The following is a 17547-nucleotide window of genomic DNA, read 5'->3' as shown; positions in this document are numbered from 1 at the left end:
AAAAAGAAACATTTATAAACATACTTAAATAATTTTAGAATTTATATTGCGATATTAATCTGTATTTAATTTTTTTAAGATTAGGTTATCTGCGGCAATAATGTGATTGTGATTTGTGCATCAGAAAAAGAAAAAAATGTCTGTCATTGGCAAATTTGTCACGCGACCTTTTCGTTTACCTTTTCGCGGTATATTACTAAATAATAAACAAAGATATTATTCAATTGTAGCTGTTAAGTTAAGATCAAACTACACTAGTATATTTAAACAAATTCTTTTTCCTATAACTTTAAATAAAATCTTTAATATTAGAAACAGGTAAAAGTTTTCAATTTACAATACTTGCTATCTAAAATAGTTTCACGTACTATTGTTGAGAATGAAAGCTTAGAAGCAACACATAAATAAATGTGAAATTAGTGTTTTTAAACAAATTTAGTAATTTATATTTGTCCAAAACAAAAATTATGGTTGAAATAAATATCTTAAGTACTACTCAAATGTTATCACTTGAAAGTTTCTACTAACCCCAAAGTAAAATAGTCACTATTGTCTGGGTATAAAACATAAAATACTATAATAGTTGAAATTTTCAATAGCTATATAAAGTGAAATCAATAAACATGGTATTCAAATCTAATACAGATTTAGCCCAAGTATTTCGGATGGTGTAAATAACAGAACAAGTTTCTTAGATTTCTTTTTTCCACTACAAAATGAATAACACCTTTTTAAAATATCTTTTATATATTTTCACTTTTTTTATATTGTGTTCTAGTTACACAGCTATGGGTGCTCTAAGTCCGTTGGACCCATCCTCTTTTTCAAGGCCAGGTAATTTAAATTTAAAAAAAATTTAATTTTAAGGAAATGTCCCGATCTATGTATAACAAAATATGTGTATGTAAGTACATAAATATTGTGCTATTTTAGAATTGGCTGTGATAAAACATGTATCTCTATTGTATAAAGTGGACTTTGATGAGAAAATACTATATGGATCAGCAATTTTGAATATAGAAGTAATTGACTATATCGAAAATGTGGTAAGTACATTTTTCTAATTTAAAAATAACAAATTCTAATCTTAAATAATTGATCCTGTTAAAAGCACTCAAGATGTTAATGATATATTAATATTTTTAATTATTTTTTTTTTGCAATATTGTAACAGATGTACACAGATGAGTGATAGCTGTGAAGCTGATTTAATTAATTTTTTAATAGTATATAGAATACAATTTTTTTAAATAGTAGTAGTAAAATATATGCCCTAGCTAATCTTCTTTTGATAAAGAGAGTATTGCAAAGGCTATCTACAATTGACACTTGACAGATTTATCTAAAGTTGATAAAAATATTTACATAGCATTAAAGCTTTGTCGTGCTGCGGCACAGTGTGGGACTATAAACACACTGGTAGTGGGTTTGATGTCCACTTGGAGGAATTAGTTTTTTTTTTTTTTTTTTTTTTTTTTTTTGATGATTGATATATCGTGCAATCAGTCTTTCTGACTATGAGCAGATGTGTTTGGAGTTGATTAGTAGTGTGAAAATGATCCCCAGCAGGAACATCTTCCATATTTATATAGACTTCAGTCAGTGTTGCTAAGCTTCAATGTTCTAGGTCGTTTAAGACGATTTAGTAGGGCAGGTAAGGTTAGCTGGACAGCAAGCTGATTGGGATGGCGGACCAGTCTTAGTTTGTATTTGCCTGCAAATGTCTGAATTTCCTCTCTCACTGTAGGCATCTCTAGGAATTCATGAATTTCATTGTTTCGAATGAACCATGGTGCGTTACTAATTTGCTTCAGAATGTAGTTCTGGGCAGTTTGAATTTTTTTTATGTTGGAATTGCACGTGGCTCCCCAAACCTGAATGCCATGTGTCCAGACTGGTTTTATGATGGTTTTGTAAATGAGTAGCTTGTTATCCAACCTTAGTTTTGCGTTTCTGCCAAGTAGCCAGTATAAACCTTTGTACTTTAGATTAATTTCTTTGCGTTTCGTTTCAATGTGTTTTCGCCATGTTAATCTGCGGTCCAAGTGTAATCCAAGGTATTTCACTGTATCCCTTTGAGGCAGTACCTTACCACCCAGGGTTACTGGAGGACAAGTTTCCCTTCGCAGTGTGAACGTAACCTGCACCGATTTGTTAGCACTCACTTTGATTCTCCATTTGTTAAACCAGTCATTTATTTTGGAGATACTTTCTTGAAGTTTCACAGTAGCATCTGTAGAATCTTTACTAGAGGCTAATATGGCAGTGTCGTCTGCATAAGTTGCATACGTGACTCCGTGTGTCTGCGGCAGATCTGATGTGAATATTGAGTATAACACTGGCCCAAGTACAGATCCTTGCGGCACTCCAGCTTTTATCTCATGGAAGCTTGATGTGCAGTCATCCTCTTTTACTTGAAATATCCTATCTGTGAGGTAAGATTTCAGTATACTATAGAAGCTATGGGGTAAGAGTGACTTGATCTTATAAAGCAAGCCCTTGTGCCACACGCGGTCAAAGGCTTGTTGGACGTCAAGGAATGCTGACGAGCAGTATTCCTTTCTCTCAAGACTATCACTGATATGTCTGCACACTCTGTGTATTTGTTCAATTGTACCATGTTCAGCTCTGAACCCAAATTGATGGTCTGGGATTACACTGTTTTCGATCATAGCGCATATAAGCCTTCTCAGCAGTATCTTCTCAAACACTTTAGATACGATGGGTAATAGGCTGATGGGTCTGTAGGATGCAACTTGATGTGGTGGTTTACCAGACTTGTGGATCATGGTTATTTGGGAGACCTTCCACAGGGCAGGATAGTAGGCGACTCTAATGATACAATTGAACAATGCAGTCAGATATACTATTGCTTTGCGTGGCAGTTCTGACAGGACTCTCTTATCGATAAGATCAAACCCTGGAGCTTTCTTGCTCTGTAGTTGTCTGATGGTTCTTATTACTTCGGCTGGTGTCGTAGCGTTTAGGGGGATGTCCAGTTGAAAGGGTTGTTGTAGGACATTATCTATATCGGCTTCATTTGAACCAGGAGCAGCTTCGTTGGGAACAAACACTTTAGCGAGGTGCAATGCGAAGGCTTTGACTTTTTCCTGCTTGGTTCTAGCCCATTTGTTTCCTTCCAAGCGGAGTGGGGGCTTAGGGTTTAGTGGGTGATTTTTATGCTTGCACGCCTTCCACAGTGAGTAATCAGTGCTACTAGTGGCGGTTAGAGATGATAATAATTCCTCAACTGATGTATTTTCCGTTTCTTTTATAGTCTGTTTAAGGGTTTTACTGTAATTATTAAACTCTCTTTTATCATCTTGGTGCCGGCTATTGTGCCATACTCTGCGTAGTCTTCTTTTTTCGAGAATCATATCTCTAATCTCAAGCGGAACAGGCTTTTGTCTCATATTTCTAGCAACGATTGATTCTGTACTCTTCCAGCAAGCCATTTGGATTGAGGTTGTAAATGCCATAACTGCGTCATCAATTTCATCTTCATTCTTGAGAGATATTTGTAGTTGTAAGGAATCATCAACAAGGGCTCGAAATAATTCCCAGTTGGTTTTATTACTGTACAACCTCAATTTTCTTTGCTTCTCTAGCACATTAACACTGATTGTTAGTATCACAGGAATGTGGTTGGAAGATCCGTCTAAGCAGGATTCAATGTGGTAGAAGTATCGAGAAAGTCCTTTCATTATGAAAAAGTCCAAGACATCAGGCAACTTGCTTGTGTCGGTAGGCCAGTGGGTAGGTTCTGGCGTAGCAATCGTCGTTAGATTGTTCTTGTCAACACATTTTTTGAGTTCTCTGCCTCTAGTAGTAATCAGTCTTGATCCCCAATGAACATGCTTAGAGTTCCAGTCTCCTCCAGCTATAAATCTAGGTCCATGACTTTTGATGTATGCTGTGAACTGCTCTTCTTTTATCTTATGTTTTGGTGGACAGTAGACTGATGACACATCGAAGTGACCGTTCTTATCTTTTATATTTACTGAGGTAGCCTGAATAGACTCCGTATTATACTGTGGCAGCTCATGGTGTTCGATCGAGGATCTAATTATTACAGCGGTGCCCCCGTGTGCCGTACCATCAGGGTGGTTTGTCGTATATATGTTATAACCCTTCATGTTTACTTGGCTACTGTTAGTAAAATGAGTTTCAGTAATAAGGAGTATGTCAAGTTGGTGTGTTTTTAATAAAATTTCAACTTCATGTTTGTTGGGCGAAAGACCATTTGCGTTCCAGGTTGCTATTTTAATTTTATTTATTTTGAGGACAGTTTGTTAACAAGTGTTGTCAAGAGCCCCAACATGGTGCTCATCTGTTGTAATATAATGTCAATTTTTTCAGACTGTTTTATGAATATTTGCTCTATTCGGTCATATGTTGGATGTTGGTCAGTTTCTTGGTTCGGTCGTAGGTTATAAGTTTTTATGGGGTCTTTTAAGGCTTCACTGTATCTTCTTGTTACATTAATGTCGTTGATTATTACACCATTTCCATCCTTCTCTCTATCGTAGAGGTTTTTAAGAGGCTGTGATTGGGGTTCGGTTCTCCTTGGTAGTGTTCTCTTTGATGTTTTTCTTGTAAGGATTTCCTTATAGACCTCACAACCTTTATAATTTGAGGGATGTGGACCAAGACATAGAGCGCATGTTGCTGGAGTGGAGCGATCAATTTTAGAGCAGTGTTTGGTAATGTGAGATTCTGCACACTTCAGACATCGAGGTGGTCTCATGCAATAGTTTTTGGTGTGTCCATATTGTTGGCACCTTTGACATTGTACAATAGTATTTCTTTTCTTAGGGTCTTCTATGGTGACAATTTGGTGATAGATACACCTAACTTCTTTTGCAGCTTTGTTTTGAGGTCCAGGTTGCAGATTTACAAAAAATGTAGATGTAGGCTTCTTATCAGGTCCATACCTAGCATTAATGATTTCACCAAGTACAGTGTTTCCAGTTTCTTCAAAAGCACTTATTATAGCTTGGTGTGGAGTTGTGTGGTGCAGATTTTTGATAACAAGTCTGCAGTTTCTATCCTCTTTTCTGTTGAAGGTATGGCCGATTAGACCCTTTTCTCGAACCGCTGTGATGAGCTTTTTATATGCTTCTACATCTTCACACATGATCCTCATTTGAGTTTTGTTCACTATCCTGTATTTAAAAGTTTCCTTTTTTGTTGCCGTTTCTAAGAAATCGGTCAGTTTATTTAAGTCTCCTATTCCATATAGTATAATAGGAGGAGGTTTACTGGGTTTCTTTTCCTTAGGGTTTTCAGCTTCTTGGGTAAGGGGTAATCCATCAAACATGTTAGAGGTAGGAGTGATTTCAGGAGACTGTGAATCACGTAGCTTTCTCTTCTTCTTTAGATTGACTGGAACTTTCTGCCAGTCTGGCAAGCATTTTTTGTCTTCTAGAGATACTTCGGGAGTTTTTTCCTTATTTGTGCTGGGCCTGCTACTTCCAGTTGAGAAACTCCTTGGTCTAGTGAACAGACTTGGGTGAAACGCTTGCTGAATATATTTCTTACTTTGACCAGTAGCATTTACTGACACGGGGGCCTGGGTATCCACCCTCGTGGAGTCTTCGGTAACATATTTCACACCTTCCAGCCCGGATACTGGAGGGCGCCGGGGGTTAGCCGGGTTGCATGACAAATCACAATCGCTTTCATCTGACATTTTCATATTAAAAAAGGGGTTGGGAGAATGACTCAACAGTACTTTCCCAAGGTACTATTGTCACAATTTTTGAAGAGTATTTAGTTCCTCTTGGCCTGTGGCTGCCAGCTGCGGACAGGTTAGTTACCGCCGCCTGTGACTCGGCGTTGTTGCTCGTTTTGCACCACCCGGGGGGCACGTGTAGGGTGGATCTAGGAAATGGTGGTAAGTCCTACGGACGCGAGCAACTTCACCCCCCAAGGAGGAATTAGTTATTTATTTTTTCCACTTATAACAAGAAAAAACACAGTTTGATTCTGCCAGTCAACAGACAATATATCCAAAATTCGATGGTAGACAGTGTTTTAAGCACTGCATTCCCTCTGTCTGCCTTGCTATATATGAAATAAAGTATTAAACCCAAGAAACCATAGCATTGTTAGCTTTATACTGTTTTTTTTTCAGATATTAGATACAAGTGATTTAACAATAGAATCAATTGAATTCAAAGATGGTACAGCATTGAAATTTAAATTGGATGAAGCGGTTCCAAATTACGGATCAAGATTGACTATATTGTTGCCTCAATCCGCAGCACCAGAGCAAAAGTAAGTTAATATAAAATATGTGATTATTAGTATGATAATTTATGCTTAATACTAGTTTTAATTTAATTATTTATCTGTTTTAAACATCTAGTTTGGTCTAACGGTGCTTATAACAGTAAAAAAATAATAATATTAATATTAACTTGTATGCAAAGATTTCAGAAAGACCAAAATACAGTTGATTTCTTTAATAAAGATGAACATGATAAAATAACTAAAATAGAATCAGTTAATAAATTTCCTACGAATTTTTCGGGCTATACCCACAAACCAGAAATGCCTGTATCAATAGATGATTTAAAAGGAAGTTGTTGTTTATTTGCACATGATAGTTCAAGCTGTATTTGCCTTAAATCAGTGCTTAGTAAAATGCCTTCTGATGCTCTGGTTCATTACAATATGCAAGGGTTAATATATATCAATTAATAACTTACATTTATTAGTTTTTTAATTCTTTTCAGATTTATAATTTTATTATGTATACAGGTTGGAAGTGTCAGCACCACATTAAATGAAACCAAAGTTTTAACTACTCTATAAAAAAAGCCCAATACAAAATAATAATAATAAAATATTATTATTATACAATTTAAAAAAAATCCCAAAAAATTTAATTTTTTTTTTCAAACAAAATTAATAATAAAATTATCGTTGTAAAATTGCGTCACACGAAATACAGGTATGGATAAAAATCGTGAAATGAAAAAAAAATCCCTACGTCCAAACTGTTGAGGCATATCGGTTAGAAATATTTTACTCTGTATGCTATTTCCGTAAATGGTTCACTGACACTTCCATTCTGTATATATAGATTATGAAATATTATATGAGCCTATGATATTAAATTGTAAATGTCAAGAGATGACAATAATATTAATTATTATTATATTATTCATTACAGGCTTGAAATTAAAATTAATTATAAATCTTCACCATCTGCGACGGCACTACAATGGTTGGAACCAAACCAGACCTCTGGCAAAAATCATCCGTATATGTTCAGCCAATGTCAGGTAGAGGATAAGGATTTTTTCTGTAGCTTCAGCTTCCATGCTAAGCAAGGTAGGCAGAGGGACCATGGGAACCTTAAGACATTTTGTTCACATTAAGACACTTTCGTCTCCCACTTTCTGCTGAATTCTGGCGGTGTTGCGCGTTGAGTTACGGAATTTAATGCCGCGCTTTGCTTCGTTTCGAGGAAATTATAATACTATATATTTCATTTCCTCCAGTGGGATTGAATCCATGACCTGTCATTTAGAATATTGGCAAGTGTTATTCAAAATCAATAAACTTCACTTTCTAAGAGTGGAAAAGAGTGTCATAGTACCAATTTCTATTTATCTATCCTGCTCTGTGGAAAAAAACTAAAATTAAAAAATATCAAAATTTATTTCTTTCAGCCAATCCACGCTCGCTCTATCCTACCCTGCCAAGACACTCCCTTTGTAAAGTTTACATACGAAGCTGAAATAATTGCCCCAGAAGAGTTCACAGTACTAATGAGTGCTATTCGCGGGGAAAGTAAGGGGAATAAGACTGTCTTTAAACAACCTGTGCCAATTCCATCCTATTTGTTGGCCATTGCTGTGGGTGTCTTGGAATCTAGATCTTTGGGACCTAGGTAGGTTTGTGTTATTTTATATTGCTTTAGCTCTTTTTAAAAAAGTTAATTAGTTGATAAAGATAGAAAATTAGTTTGGAACTGAGAAAAATTACTATTTTAAATACTTTTTGATGTTATTAGAAATGTTAATGTGTAGAATTTAGACATAGCTTAACAGAAACAGCTTAGTGCTCAGAGCGCTTGGTTTTCAGAAGGCGCGGGTTCGAATCCGCACCATTATAAATTTTATATGGTATCTAAAAACCTCATCACCTGCATAGGTCTCGTGTTTGGTCAGAGAAGGAAGAGATAGAACAAAGTGCATGGGAGTTCGCCGACACTGAGAAATATTTACAAGCAGCTGAAAACCTATGCGGTTCTTACCAGTGGACTCAGTATGATTTGTTGGTGTTACCTCCTTCGTTCCCTTACGGGGGTATGGAGAACCCCTGTTTGACATTTGTTACTCCAACATTATTGGTAAATATAGATAAATGTATATATCAGGGCACAAGTATGCGACTGTAAACGCAACAGGTTGTGGTTTCGATTCAACTCGAAGTTATGAAATATTTAATAATTTCATTTCCTCACTCTGGTAACGAGGCAAAATGTGGCATTCCGCTAACACGCAAAGCCTCCAGAATTCGACGGAAAATGGGGGATGGAAATAACCTTATAGGTAGGAGTGTGCTGCCTATCCAGCTACACGTAGGAGACGATTATTAGTACCTAAATTAAGAATTTAATTTTGTCTATTTGAATGATTTAAGCAATTTGGCGACTGTTATTTATTTAATATATTTTTTAAAATTCCCAGGCTGGGGATAGGAGTCAAGCAGACGTAATAGTCCACGAGATAATGCACAGTTGGACGGGCAACCTTGTGACGAATAGAAATTTTGAGCATTTCTGGCTAAATGAAGGTTTCACTGTCTTTTTAGAAAGGAAAGTAGGTGCTTCCCTAATAAATGATTCCTCAGAAGCAGCAAAAAGCAGAGATTTTCATAGTTTACTAGGCTTGCAGGAGTTGAGTGAAACGGTATGGAAATTTTATTTGTATATTACTTAAGTTTTTGGGTGACATGTTGAAATATTATATAAAATTTATTTTATAAACTGTAAGTAAAACTATGACTTCTCTATGAAATATTGGTTTGTTGTAATTATTGTAATTATAATCATAAGCTATATAAATAAGTTAACATTTTTTTATTTTTAAACAATTTTCTTATGAATATTAAAAATTTGCACAAGGCTATCTCCCAACACTCTCAGACAATATTCCTCTCTTCAAATGTTATTTATCAGAGATTGCTATTAGCTATAAGGCCCGCTTTGCACACTGTATTTATTTCATAATTTTTTATTTTGTATTTTCCTTTGTGTGCAAAAAAGTGTTTTATTTACGTTATGATCCATATCACATTTGTACCCAGTACATCCTTACAGTCCTTTGTACATCAGTATAGAAAGAATGATGTCTCACATTTTTTACGTAATAATTTAAAAGTTGATTAATAATAATAAATTATAATTATTAATAATAGTAATTTTGTTTAAATATTAAATTATAACAAACAATTTGTAGATAAATAGCAATCTTGGTGCAGATAATCCCTTAACTCGTCTGGTGCCAGACCTTAACAGTACGCATCCTGATGATTCATTTTCAAGAGTGCCATATGAGAAAGGCTCCTTATTCTTACGTTATTTAGAAGACCTGGTTGGAGGTCCAGGTAAGAGACAATATTTAAATTAGTATCAATTTTACAGATTAATGACGATCTAGGATCAAATAATCCTCTGACTCGTCTGGTTGTGGATCTCAAGGATACTCATCCTGATGATGCGTTCTCAACTGTTCCGTATGAGAAAGGATCATTGTTTTTAAGATATTTGGAAAATCTTCTTGGAGGGCCAGGTACAATAAATCATAGTTATCCTTTGATTTGGAATTTATTTCAAGAGCCATCTATAGCAAACTATATTTAAATATATTCTAAAAGTCGATATGGGCGATTTTTTAAATTATTAAGTTTTATCTTAAGTGTATAATATAAACAAATAGGTTTTATATTTTTTTCTTTTATTATTTATGAATTATTATATTAATGACCAGATCACAGTTATTGTGTGTACAACTATAGAATAAATTATAACCTCTTTTTTTCCATTCCTTTAGGAATGTATAAATAGATGAAAAATCTTAAATGTATCATTTTAATTTAAGAAATTATCAATTAAGTTTATATTTATAAAATCAAAATTATTGTTTTAGCTGTTTTTGATGATTTTCTGCGATCCTATCTCAACAATTACCAAAGAAAATCTCTGGACACTGACCAATTCAAAGCCTATCTGCTAAACTATTTCAAGGATAATGAGAAGTTGGCAAGTGTAGACTGGGATGCATGGCTGTATAAAGATGGTATGCCGCCAATTATACCAGAGTAAGTATATATTTATATAATAAAACAAAATACAATTTTTTTTTATGTTTATATAAATTTCTTTTCAGGAATATGTTCTAAATTGTCAAATATACTTGTATTGTAGGGAAACTAACTAACAAATTACCCATATGATTTTACTGGGCTATGTTGAAATTCTTAGAAACTTGTTATATCAAAACAGTACAAATATTTCTTGTTACTAACATCTCTATAAGAAGATATATAAATTGTAACAATACATTACACTATTATAATTGACTTAAGAATTATAATTTTTTCAGCTATGATACATCTATGACAAAGGCAGTAACTTCTCTTCTTGGCAAGATCAATGAACCTAACTTCTCATTTGTTCACGATGACATCAAATCCTTTACACCACATCAAATAATCAACCTTCTTCAGTCACTAATAGATCAAGATCCTCTACCTTTGGAGAAAATACGAGAGCTTGGCTCAACGTATGAAGTAGCTAATGCCAAAAATACAGAAATTTTATACAGATGGCTTAGACTGTGTATTAGGAGCAAAGATGTAGAAAAATTGAATGACGCTTTCGCATTTGTTAATCATCAGGGTCGAATGAAGTATGTGAGACCTATTTATAGAGACCTCTATGCTTGGGAGGCTGTAAGGGAGCGAGCTATAGAAAATTTCCTTAAAAATGAACCTTACATGATGCATGTTAGCGCATATACTGTGAGAAAAGATTTGCATCTCAGTGAATAATTGTATTTTGCATTTTTATACGAAATGCTATTATAGTATTGACTTGTTGTGTGAAACACAGATTGTATTTTTACTTATATAATAAAGTTATATTGAATCTTTTGTATGGTTTTACTTGTTTTACTCATTATTTAAGATTAAAATATTAAAATAAAAAATAGAGATTTTTATATAAAAAAAATTACAAAGTAGGTAATGTAGGTAGAGGGAAACTACTGTTAAGACACTCCATTCCTCACTGCGCCGAATTCTGGAGGCTGCAGGTCGCTCTGATGTCCAGGCAAAAAATAAGAATATCGACGGATCGACTGGCCTATGGCAGAATGATGAATGTTGTTTCTTTAATATATTTTCTATTTATAAGTTATTGAAGATTTTTAATAACGTATTTATGTTTTAATTTAATTTCTTCTAGCGTATATGGATGAGTTCAATCTTTTAAATTGCCAGATTGATAACATAACATTATTTTATAATGACAACATTATTAAATGTCATTGTCAAGCTAGTGTTGTTTGAATTCTAACCTATTTATATAAAATTTTGTTTTTCTACGAAATATATAATAAATAATAATAATATAACATTAACTAAAATATAATTATTAATTTTACTATCAGTTAAATATGTCAGCATATAAGCGTGTTCAGGTTCGTATGGAAATATGCTAAGACCTCCATAATTAGTGATATAAATAAATTAAAGAATAAAACTTTATCCATATTGTAAACTTATTAATTATTTCAGCAATGGGCAACGTTTGCAAGAACTTGGCACATCTTTGACTGCAAATGGCAAGATCCTTACAAATCGGCTGAAGTAATAAAGAAATATTTAATTGGATTGCACAAACCTATATATCATCCGATGAATGATTGCGGAGACGTTGTGGTTTGTATTAATAGCAGGGATATCGCACTCCGCGGCAACGACTGGAAACAACGTGCTTACTTCCACCATACTGGTTACCCAGGTGGAGCGACATGGACCTTAGCCTGGGAAGTTCATAATAAAGATCCAACTATGGTAATTTAAATGCTAAAATTTTATTATAATGAACTATGAAAAATAGTGGTATTGAGGCCATTATGTTGTGGTAATGTCTATCTGTCAATACAATGGTTGAGTGTTTAATACCTACTTAGGGGAATGAGCGTTTTTATTTTCTCTGATAACAAGGCAAAGGTCGCTGTTAAGTTCCACTCTTTACAAAATACCTAAAATTGGGCAGAAAGTAGAGGGTAGTGTCTTAGCACTGAGCTCCTTTTGCCTACCTTGGAATATTCAACTTACAGGTGAAGCTTAAAACTAAATTTTAATATTAAATATTTCTATAAAAAGTATTTTTTCCTTACAGATCATTAAGAAAGCAGTTTATAGAGCATTAGAAGGAAATTTACAGAGACGTCATACTATGCAGAGACTTCTTATATACCCGGGAGAAGATATACCAGAAGATGTTTCACAAAATGTGTCCAGTCAGATCCGCCAGTTGCGACTGGTGCCTACAAGATTAGATCATATACCAGAAGAAGAGATCAAACAATTCCCTAAAGTCATGGAATATCCGGAAGATTATGTGCTTAAATAAAAAAATAACATTAGAATTTAAATTGGTAGTTATAAATATTATGTAGATAGAGAATAAACTTTTAATTAAATACAAAATAAAAGTAATTTAAAATTTAATGGAATTTTTACTAATTCTTCAGATAACATTTTTATCATAAAATTATAATTAGGCATTTAAAATAAAAATATATATATATCTTATGAGGAAATTAAAAAAAATATATAGGTATTTTTGTGTTGTTTATTACCATTAAACTATTTCATTTACATTACATACTTGATTTATGATGATACATACTTAATTATTTACATTTTTAAAAAAACTTTATTTATCAACGTTTACAGTTACAAAAAAAAATTATAATAAAATTTACTAAAATGATATTAGTGCATATTGTACGTGTATTCAATCAATCATTTCTCTGGAACTTTAATCTGAAACAATTGTGGAATTCTTACCAACATCCTATCAAATAATCTTCCTGAATCAAACTTTGATAGACTGTCTAGTGTTTGATCACTGTCATTTTTAGAATCGTCAATGTGGGGTACAAAGCCTGCAATCTTTAATTCGTACTGGTCATCAATTTCTTCTAAATTCTTATTTTCACTCTCTGGATCATCTACATTATTTAAAATGTTGTCACTACGTAATATCTTTTCTGGACTCCATAAGAAACTTTTCTGAGCCTTATCTTCATCAGAATTGTCATTTTGGTTATTAAGCAACTCTTTGTTTATATGGTCCAAACCATTATTTTTAGCAATTTCCTGTATTTTTATATTATTACTGTCGTCCCCTTCGTTAATTTCATGAGTCAAAATCTCTTTTATAGTATTCAAAACGTTGATATTGTCCTTATTTGTGTCTTCCTCCTTGAAATTTCCGGGCATGCCATCGAGGTCATTTTTTATAGAATTTAGAATGAAATAGGCGTTGCTTTGATCAAGTTCACTTTGTTCAGACTCTTGTTGTATTTGAGGTACATCGCTCGGTAGATCTGGTACTGGTGATGCGGAAACCGCGACTAGGAGTCCCAGACTTATTACAAGCTTCATATTGTCTAAATAAAATAAATATTCAGTATTAGGTGTAAGCTTAATGCGTTTTTCAATTCGAATTGAACACCAATACACAATGTGTATATTTTATACGTACCTAAGTAGGTATAACTCTTATATTTGATAGTAATAAAATGAGTGTCCCTAAAATTTTTTTTACAAAAAGTCGGTTTCTGTATCCTGCATCTTGCAGGGTAGGCAGATGAAACTTGCTTTGCCTCGTTACAATAGCGAAAAAAAATGACAATATTAAATATTTCACTCTTCCGAGAGGGAATCGAACCCACAACAGTTAAAGGTGTAATTGACGCAAACGTCACCTTAGCAAAATTCCCCTTCTGAACAATTTTCTAATTAAAAAAAAATCATATAAAATTAAAGCCGTCGTTAATGTTTGTCGTCGTTATGTATTTGATCTCCACTCAGGAAAATGATAAATGTGCTGTTGGATTGCAATTCAATACATAAACAGTAACTCGAATTTGAGTGAAAAATGGAGTGTCTTGACACTACGTTCTCTTGGCCTGGTACTCGCTTTAATTTCAATTACAACGGAATATTGAGAGAATTGATAGCTACAAGTTGATAATAAACTATGTTCTTACCTGTGAACGTAACGTTCAAGAGGAAATTGGACAACGACGACCACTTACAGCAATATATAGTGCCCTTTGCAATTTATCTTCAACAAACAATATAATATTATCGTTATGATTTCCCAATGTTTTTACTAAATATAAGTGGTACTTAAAGTGTGACTGTACCTGTCGTATGACAGGTTGAGGATTCGAATCCCACTGAAGATTATATACTTATGTATTTTTATGTTGTCGATGCAAAGCGCAGTGTGAGTTCCGCCACTCAACACGCGATGTCTCCATATTTTGGCGGAAAATTGGGAACGGTACTTCCTACTAGGTTCCCTTTGACTACCATGCTGTGTGCGAGACAGGTACAGAGTAACGCATAAAATGGACATACAACTTGTATTGAATAGATCAACCTGAAACAACTCATAGAAAACCTATTTGGCTCTCAAAATAAACACAAAAAAATCTAGGCACTTCCTAAAACTAAATCAGTTTGCTCTATATAAATACTTCACCTACTTGAAGTACTACTAAAAATGATGATCCTATATTGATTCATATTGTAAAATAAGGAAAGTAGAATATTTTATTTACTTTCAAAATAATATAACAGATTCTTATAATTATATAATATTCTTTAGTAGTTAAAAAAAAAAGAGAATATTGCCGAATTTGACCACATCTACAGGTATTTTTTTAAAGATGAAATTAGTATACACAATTTTCTGAGAATAGTCATAGAACTAGAACTAGACTATTCTGGACTGGGCACGGACCACTTAGCCTCCTCCCCCTCTTCCTACGCCCATGTGTTGGGCGACTGTCTTGTTCGACGTGATTTTTTGTGCAATTGTTAGAAATATGATGAGAAATATGCTAGAACAAGGGACGTCCCCAGAAGCTTATCGGAGCAATATATTATTTATATGAACATACGAAGGAAAAGATTCACAGATAGACTGCGCATAAGTTATAGGGCTATCAGTCTTATTAACTTGTATAGTATTGTCTTACTATAAACGCGGAGGTAGCCACCATATATCAACAACAGAAGTTTGTTCACTTACAAAGAAATAAAAGACACGAGTTTTCAAGAAATAATTATAATTGGAATAAAGTACAATTCTATAATTTGAAATCAACATTGTTTATATTTATTTAGAATCATCTTCTTCATTACACCAAATTACCGCTATATAAATATTTGGCAATATAAAAATAATGAATACATTAGACTCGAGATTTTTAATCGTACTACCTAATATATAAATAAGTTTACATTTCAGCCACAGTACTGAAATAATCTTTTGTAAATACACTTAAGTAAATGCTTAACTATATTATTATTATATTTTTTTAATGAACATTCAATAATTTTCAAAGTGTGTTGTAAAAAAAAATATTTTTCCAGAACTAATTACTTGAATATGAGAGACATAAAAACCAGTACTTTGGCTAAAATTAATATTTTTAACTTATCTAAATTGGAATATATTTTCTAAAACAATACATGTCTTAAACAAACAGTTATAAAAATATAGTGCTACTTGTCAGAATGTGGGTATACATGAGAAAATTGCCAACTACAATAAAAAAATGCCTTTATTAACTCTATACATGCTATATAACAATATATATATATATATATATATATATTATATATATATATATATAATATATATATATATATATTATATATATATATATATATAATAATAAAGTTATATATATATATATATAACTTTACAAAGTATGTAGACAATAATTTCACTGTTCGAGCCCCTCGTGCCGGCCGGCGTCAGTGGCGGTAGAAGGCTGTCAGCGGGTGGCACGGAGCCAAAGGGAGGGGCGCGGGACGAAGGGGAGGTGTGTGGGGCAGAACCACACGATGTCTGCTCTCTTGCCATCCACCAACGCACTCTCAAATAAAAATGACATTTAAAAAAATTGCAATTGCGATATAGTTGGCATTTTCTATTACACCCAAATACGGATATTATATAACAAAAATAATTTCTCTGATCCTAAGCAAAGTCTAATAATTTACCTTGTCTTACAAACGCTGGAAATAAATTTAAATAAATATTCTTTTAATTGGAGTTGACAATGACATTGAATTTTAATGAAATTCTACTAATATAAGTAAACATTACAATCTATGCATATTTACTAAAACATATATATTTACTTTTTAAAAACCAAGTATGGTATATTGTTTTTTTATATGTTACGAATTAACTCCAAACATCTTTTATGTTTTATTATATCATTGTATTTCTTGTGCACAAGCAAAGCTGTGAAAATAAAACTATTTATATCTAAAACAATATATAACACACTTTTTGATTTCGTAAGACAAGGTGTTAAATTTAAAAAAAAACTGCCATCTCACATCAATTATGGATTTTTCTATGATTTCTAATATTGAGCCATCTCCCTTACTTGTCAAATATTATTAAAAATAATATAATATTATAATGTTTTTACATACTATTATTTTTTCTTCATAGACTACCATTTTGTAATGACTAAAATACTAGGATGGTAGAATGCCTTATATATATATTTTTGTTAATTTTCACGTAAATTCTATAGATCTATAAAGAGCAATTGCTTACTAGCTAGCGTAACTTAACGCCGTGTTTTTAATAAGAATAAGGAAAAATATATATTATAAAAGAAATATTCCTCAAAGCGGGTCACAAAAGTAATGACGTCGTAACATACATTTTATATATAAAAAAATCCATAATCGATTCATTCCATATCAATGAATAATGCTAAAAGCTAAAGACTAATACAAAATTATATACAATAACTTCTTATAACATTCATATCTTAAGAGGTTATTGAACAAATCAACTGACAATCTAAAAGGACCAATGATAAGATAATATAAATACGTAGAACGAAGTCGCAAATAAAAAAAACAAAAGTTCAAACTAATTTTTACCTGCGGCTTTGCCTGTGCAGTTAAATGGATATTTTTTATTGACTAAGCGCCAGAGCTGAATCGACCGCAACTGAAGTGGGTTACATCGATAGTATTAGTGATATAATATAGCTTATACGAGTATACATATATAACCTCGATAAATATATAATTCAACAAAAAATGTTTAGCTATTACTTACTACTACAATATTAGAACAGATAGTACATATAAAACCTTACCGAGTGACTGACAGGCAAATCACTCACCAAAATGGGTAGACTTAAAATTTTACTTTACATGTAGGTAGTTTAAGATTTT

General features: G+C 32.9%; 3 protein-coding genes across 4 annotated transcripts; 2 read left to right on the top strand and 1 right to left on the bottom strand.

Moving 5' to 3' along the window:
- The first annotated feature begins 112 nt into the window (after positions 1 to 112).
- On the top strand, positions 113 to 11172 carry LOC146531964 (leukotriene A-4 hydrolase). 2 transcript variants are annotated; one of them, XM_085197212.1, is made up of 11 exons: positions 113 to 318; positions 779 to 834; positions 934 to 1046; positions 6137 to 6279; positions 7181 to 7292; positions 7683 to 7903; positions 8167 to 8365; positions 8706 to 8927; positions 9662 to 9809; positions 10167 to 10338; positions 10623 to 11172. In XM_085197212.1, exons 1-11 carry the CDS (start codon positions 137 to 139, stop codon positions 11068 to 11070), a joined length of 2016 nt encoding a protein of 671 aa, XP_085053338.1. In that variant the 5' UTR covers positions 113 to 136; the 3' UTR covers positions 11071 to 11172. The 2 variants fall into 2 exon arrangements, with proteins under 2 accessions (XP_085053338.1, XP_085053337.1); XM_085197211.1 differs by lacking the exon at positions 9662 to 9809 and adding an exon at positions 9477 to 9624 and having other exon boundaries at positions 114 to 318.
- A 390-nt stretch (positions 11173 to 11562) lies between these two features.
- mRpL13 (mitochondrial ribosomal protein L13) lies at positions 11563 to 12759 on the top strand. Its single transcript, XM_085197218.1, has 3 exons — positions 11563 to 11720; positions 11818 to 12096; positions 12428 to 12759. The coding sequence occupies exons 1-3, from the start codon at positions 11697 to 11699 to the stop codon at positions 12659 to 12661; spliced, it is 537 nt and encodes a 178-aa protein (XP_085053344.1). The 5' UTR covers positions 11563 to 11696; the 3' UTR covers positions 12662 to 12759.
- Positions 12760 to 12865: 106 nt separating this feature from the next.
- LOC146531962 (uncharacterized) lies at positions 12866 to 14447 on the bottom strand. The gene is made up of 2 exons (XM_085197216.1): positions 14310 to 14447; positions 12866 to 13706 (listed from the first exon to the last, which is right to left on the bottom strand). Exon 2 carries the CDS (start codon positions 13699 to 13701, stop codon positions 13057 to 13059), a length of 645 nt encoding a protein of 214 aa, XP_085053342.1. The 5' UTR covers positions 13702 to 13706; positions 14310 to 14447; the 3' UTR covers positions 12866 to 13056.
- Between the last annotated feature and the right edge of the window lie 3100 nt (positions 14448 to 17547).

This window comes from Heliconius melpomene, chromosome 14, assembly GCF_056956725.1.
Source record: "Heliconius melpomene rosina isolate 202511_hmr_F chromosome 14, ASM5695672v1, whole genome shotgun sequence".
Lineage (NCBI taxonomy): Eukaryota > Metazoa > Arthropoda > Insecta > Lepidoptera > Nymphalidae > Heliconius > Heliconius melpomene.
The sequence above is the reverse complement of the archived record's forward strand: the minus strand, read 5'-3'. Positions and strand labels throughout refer to the sequence as shown.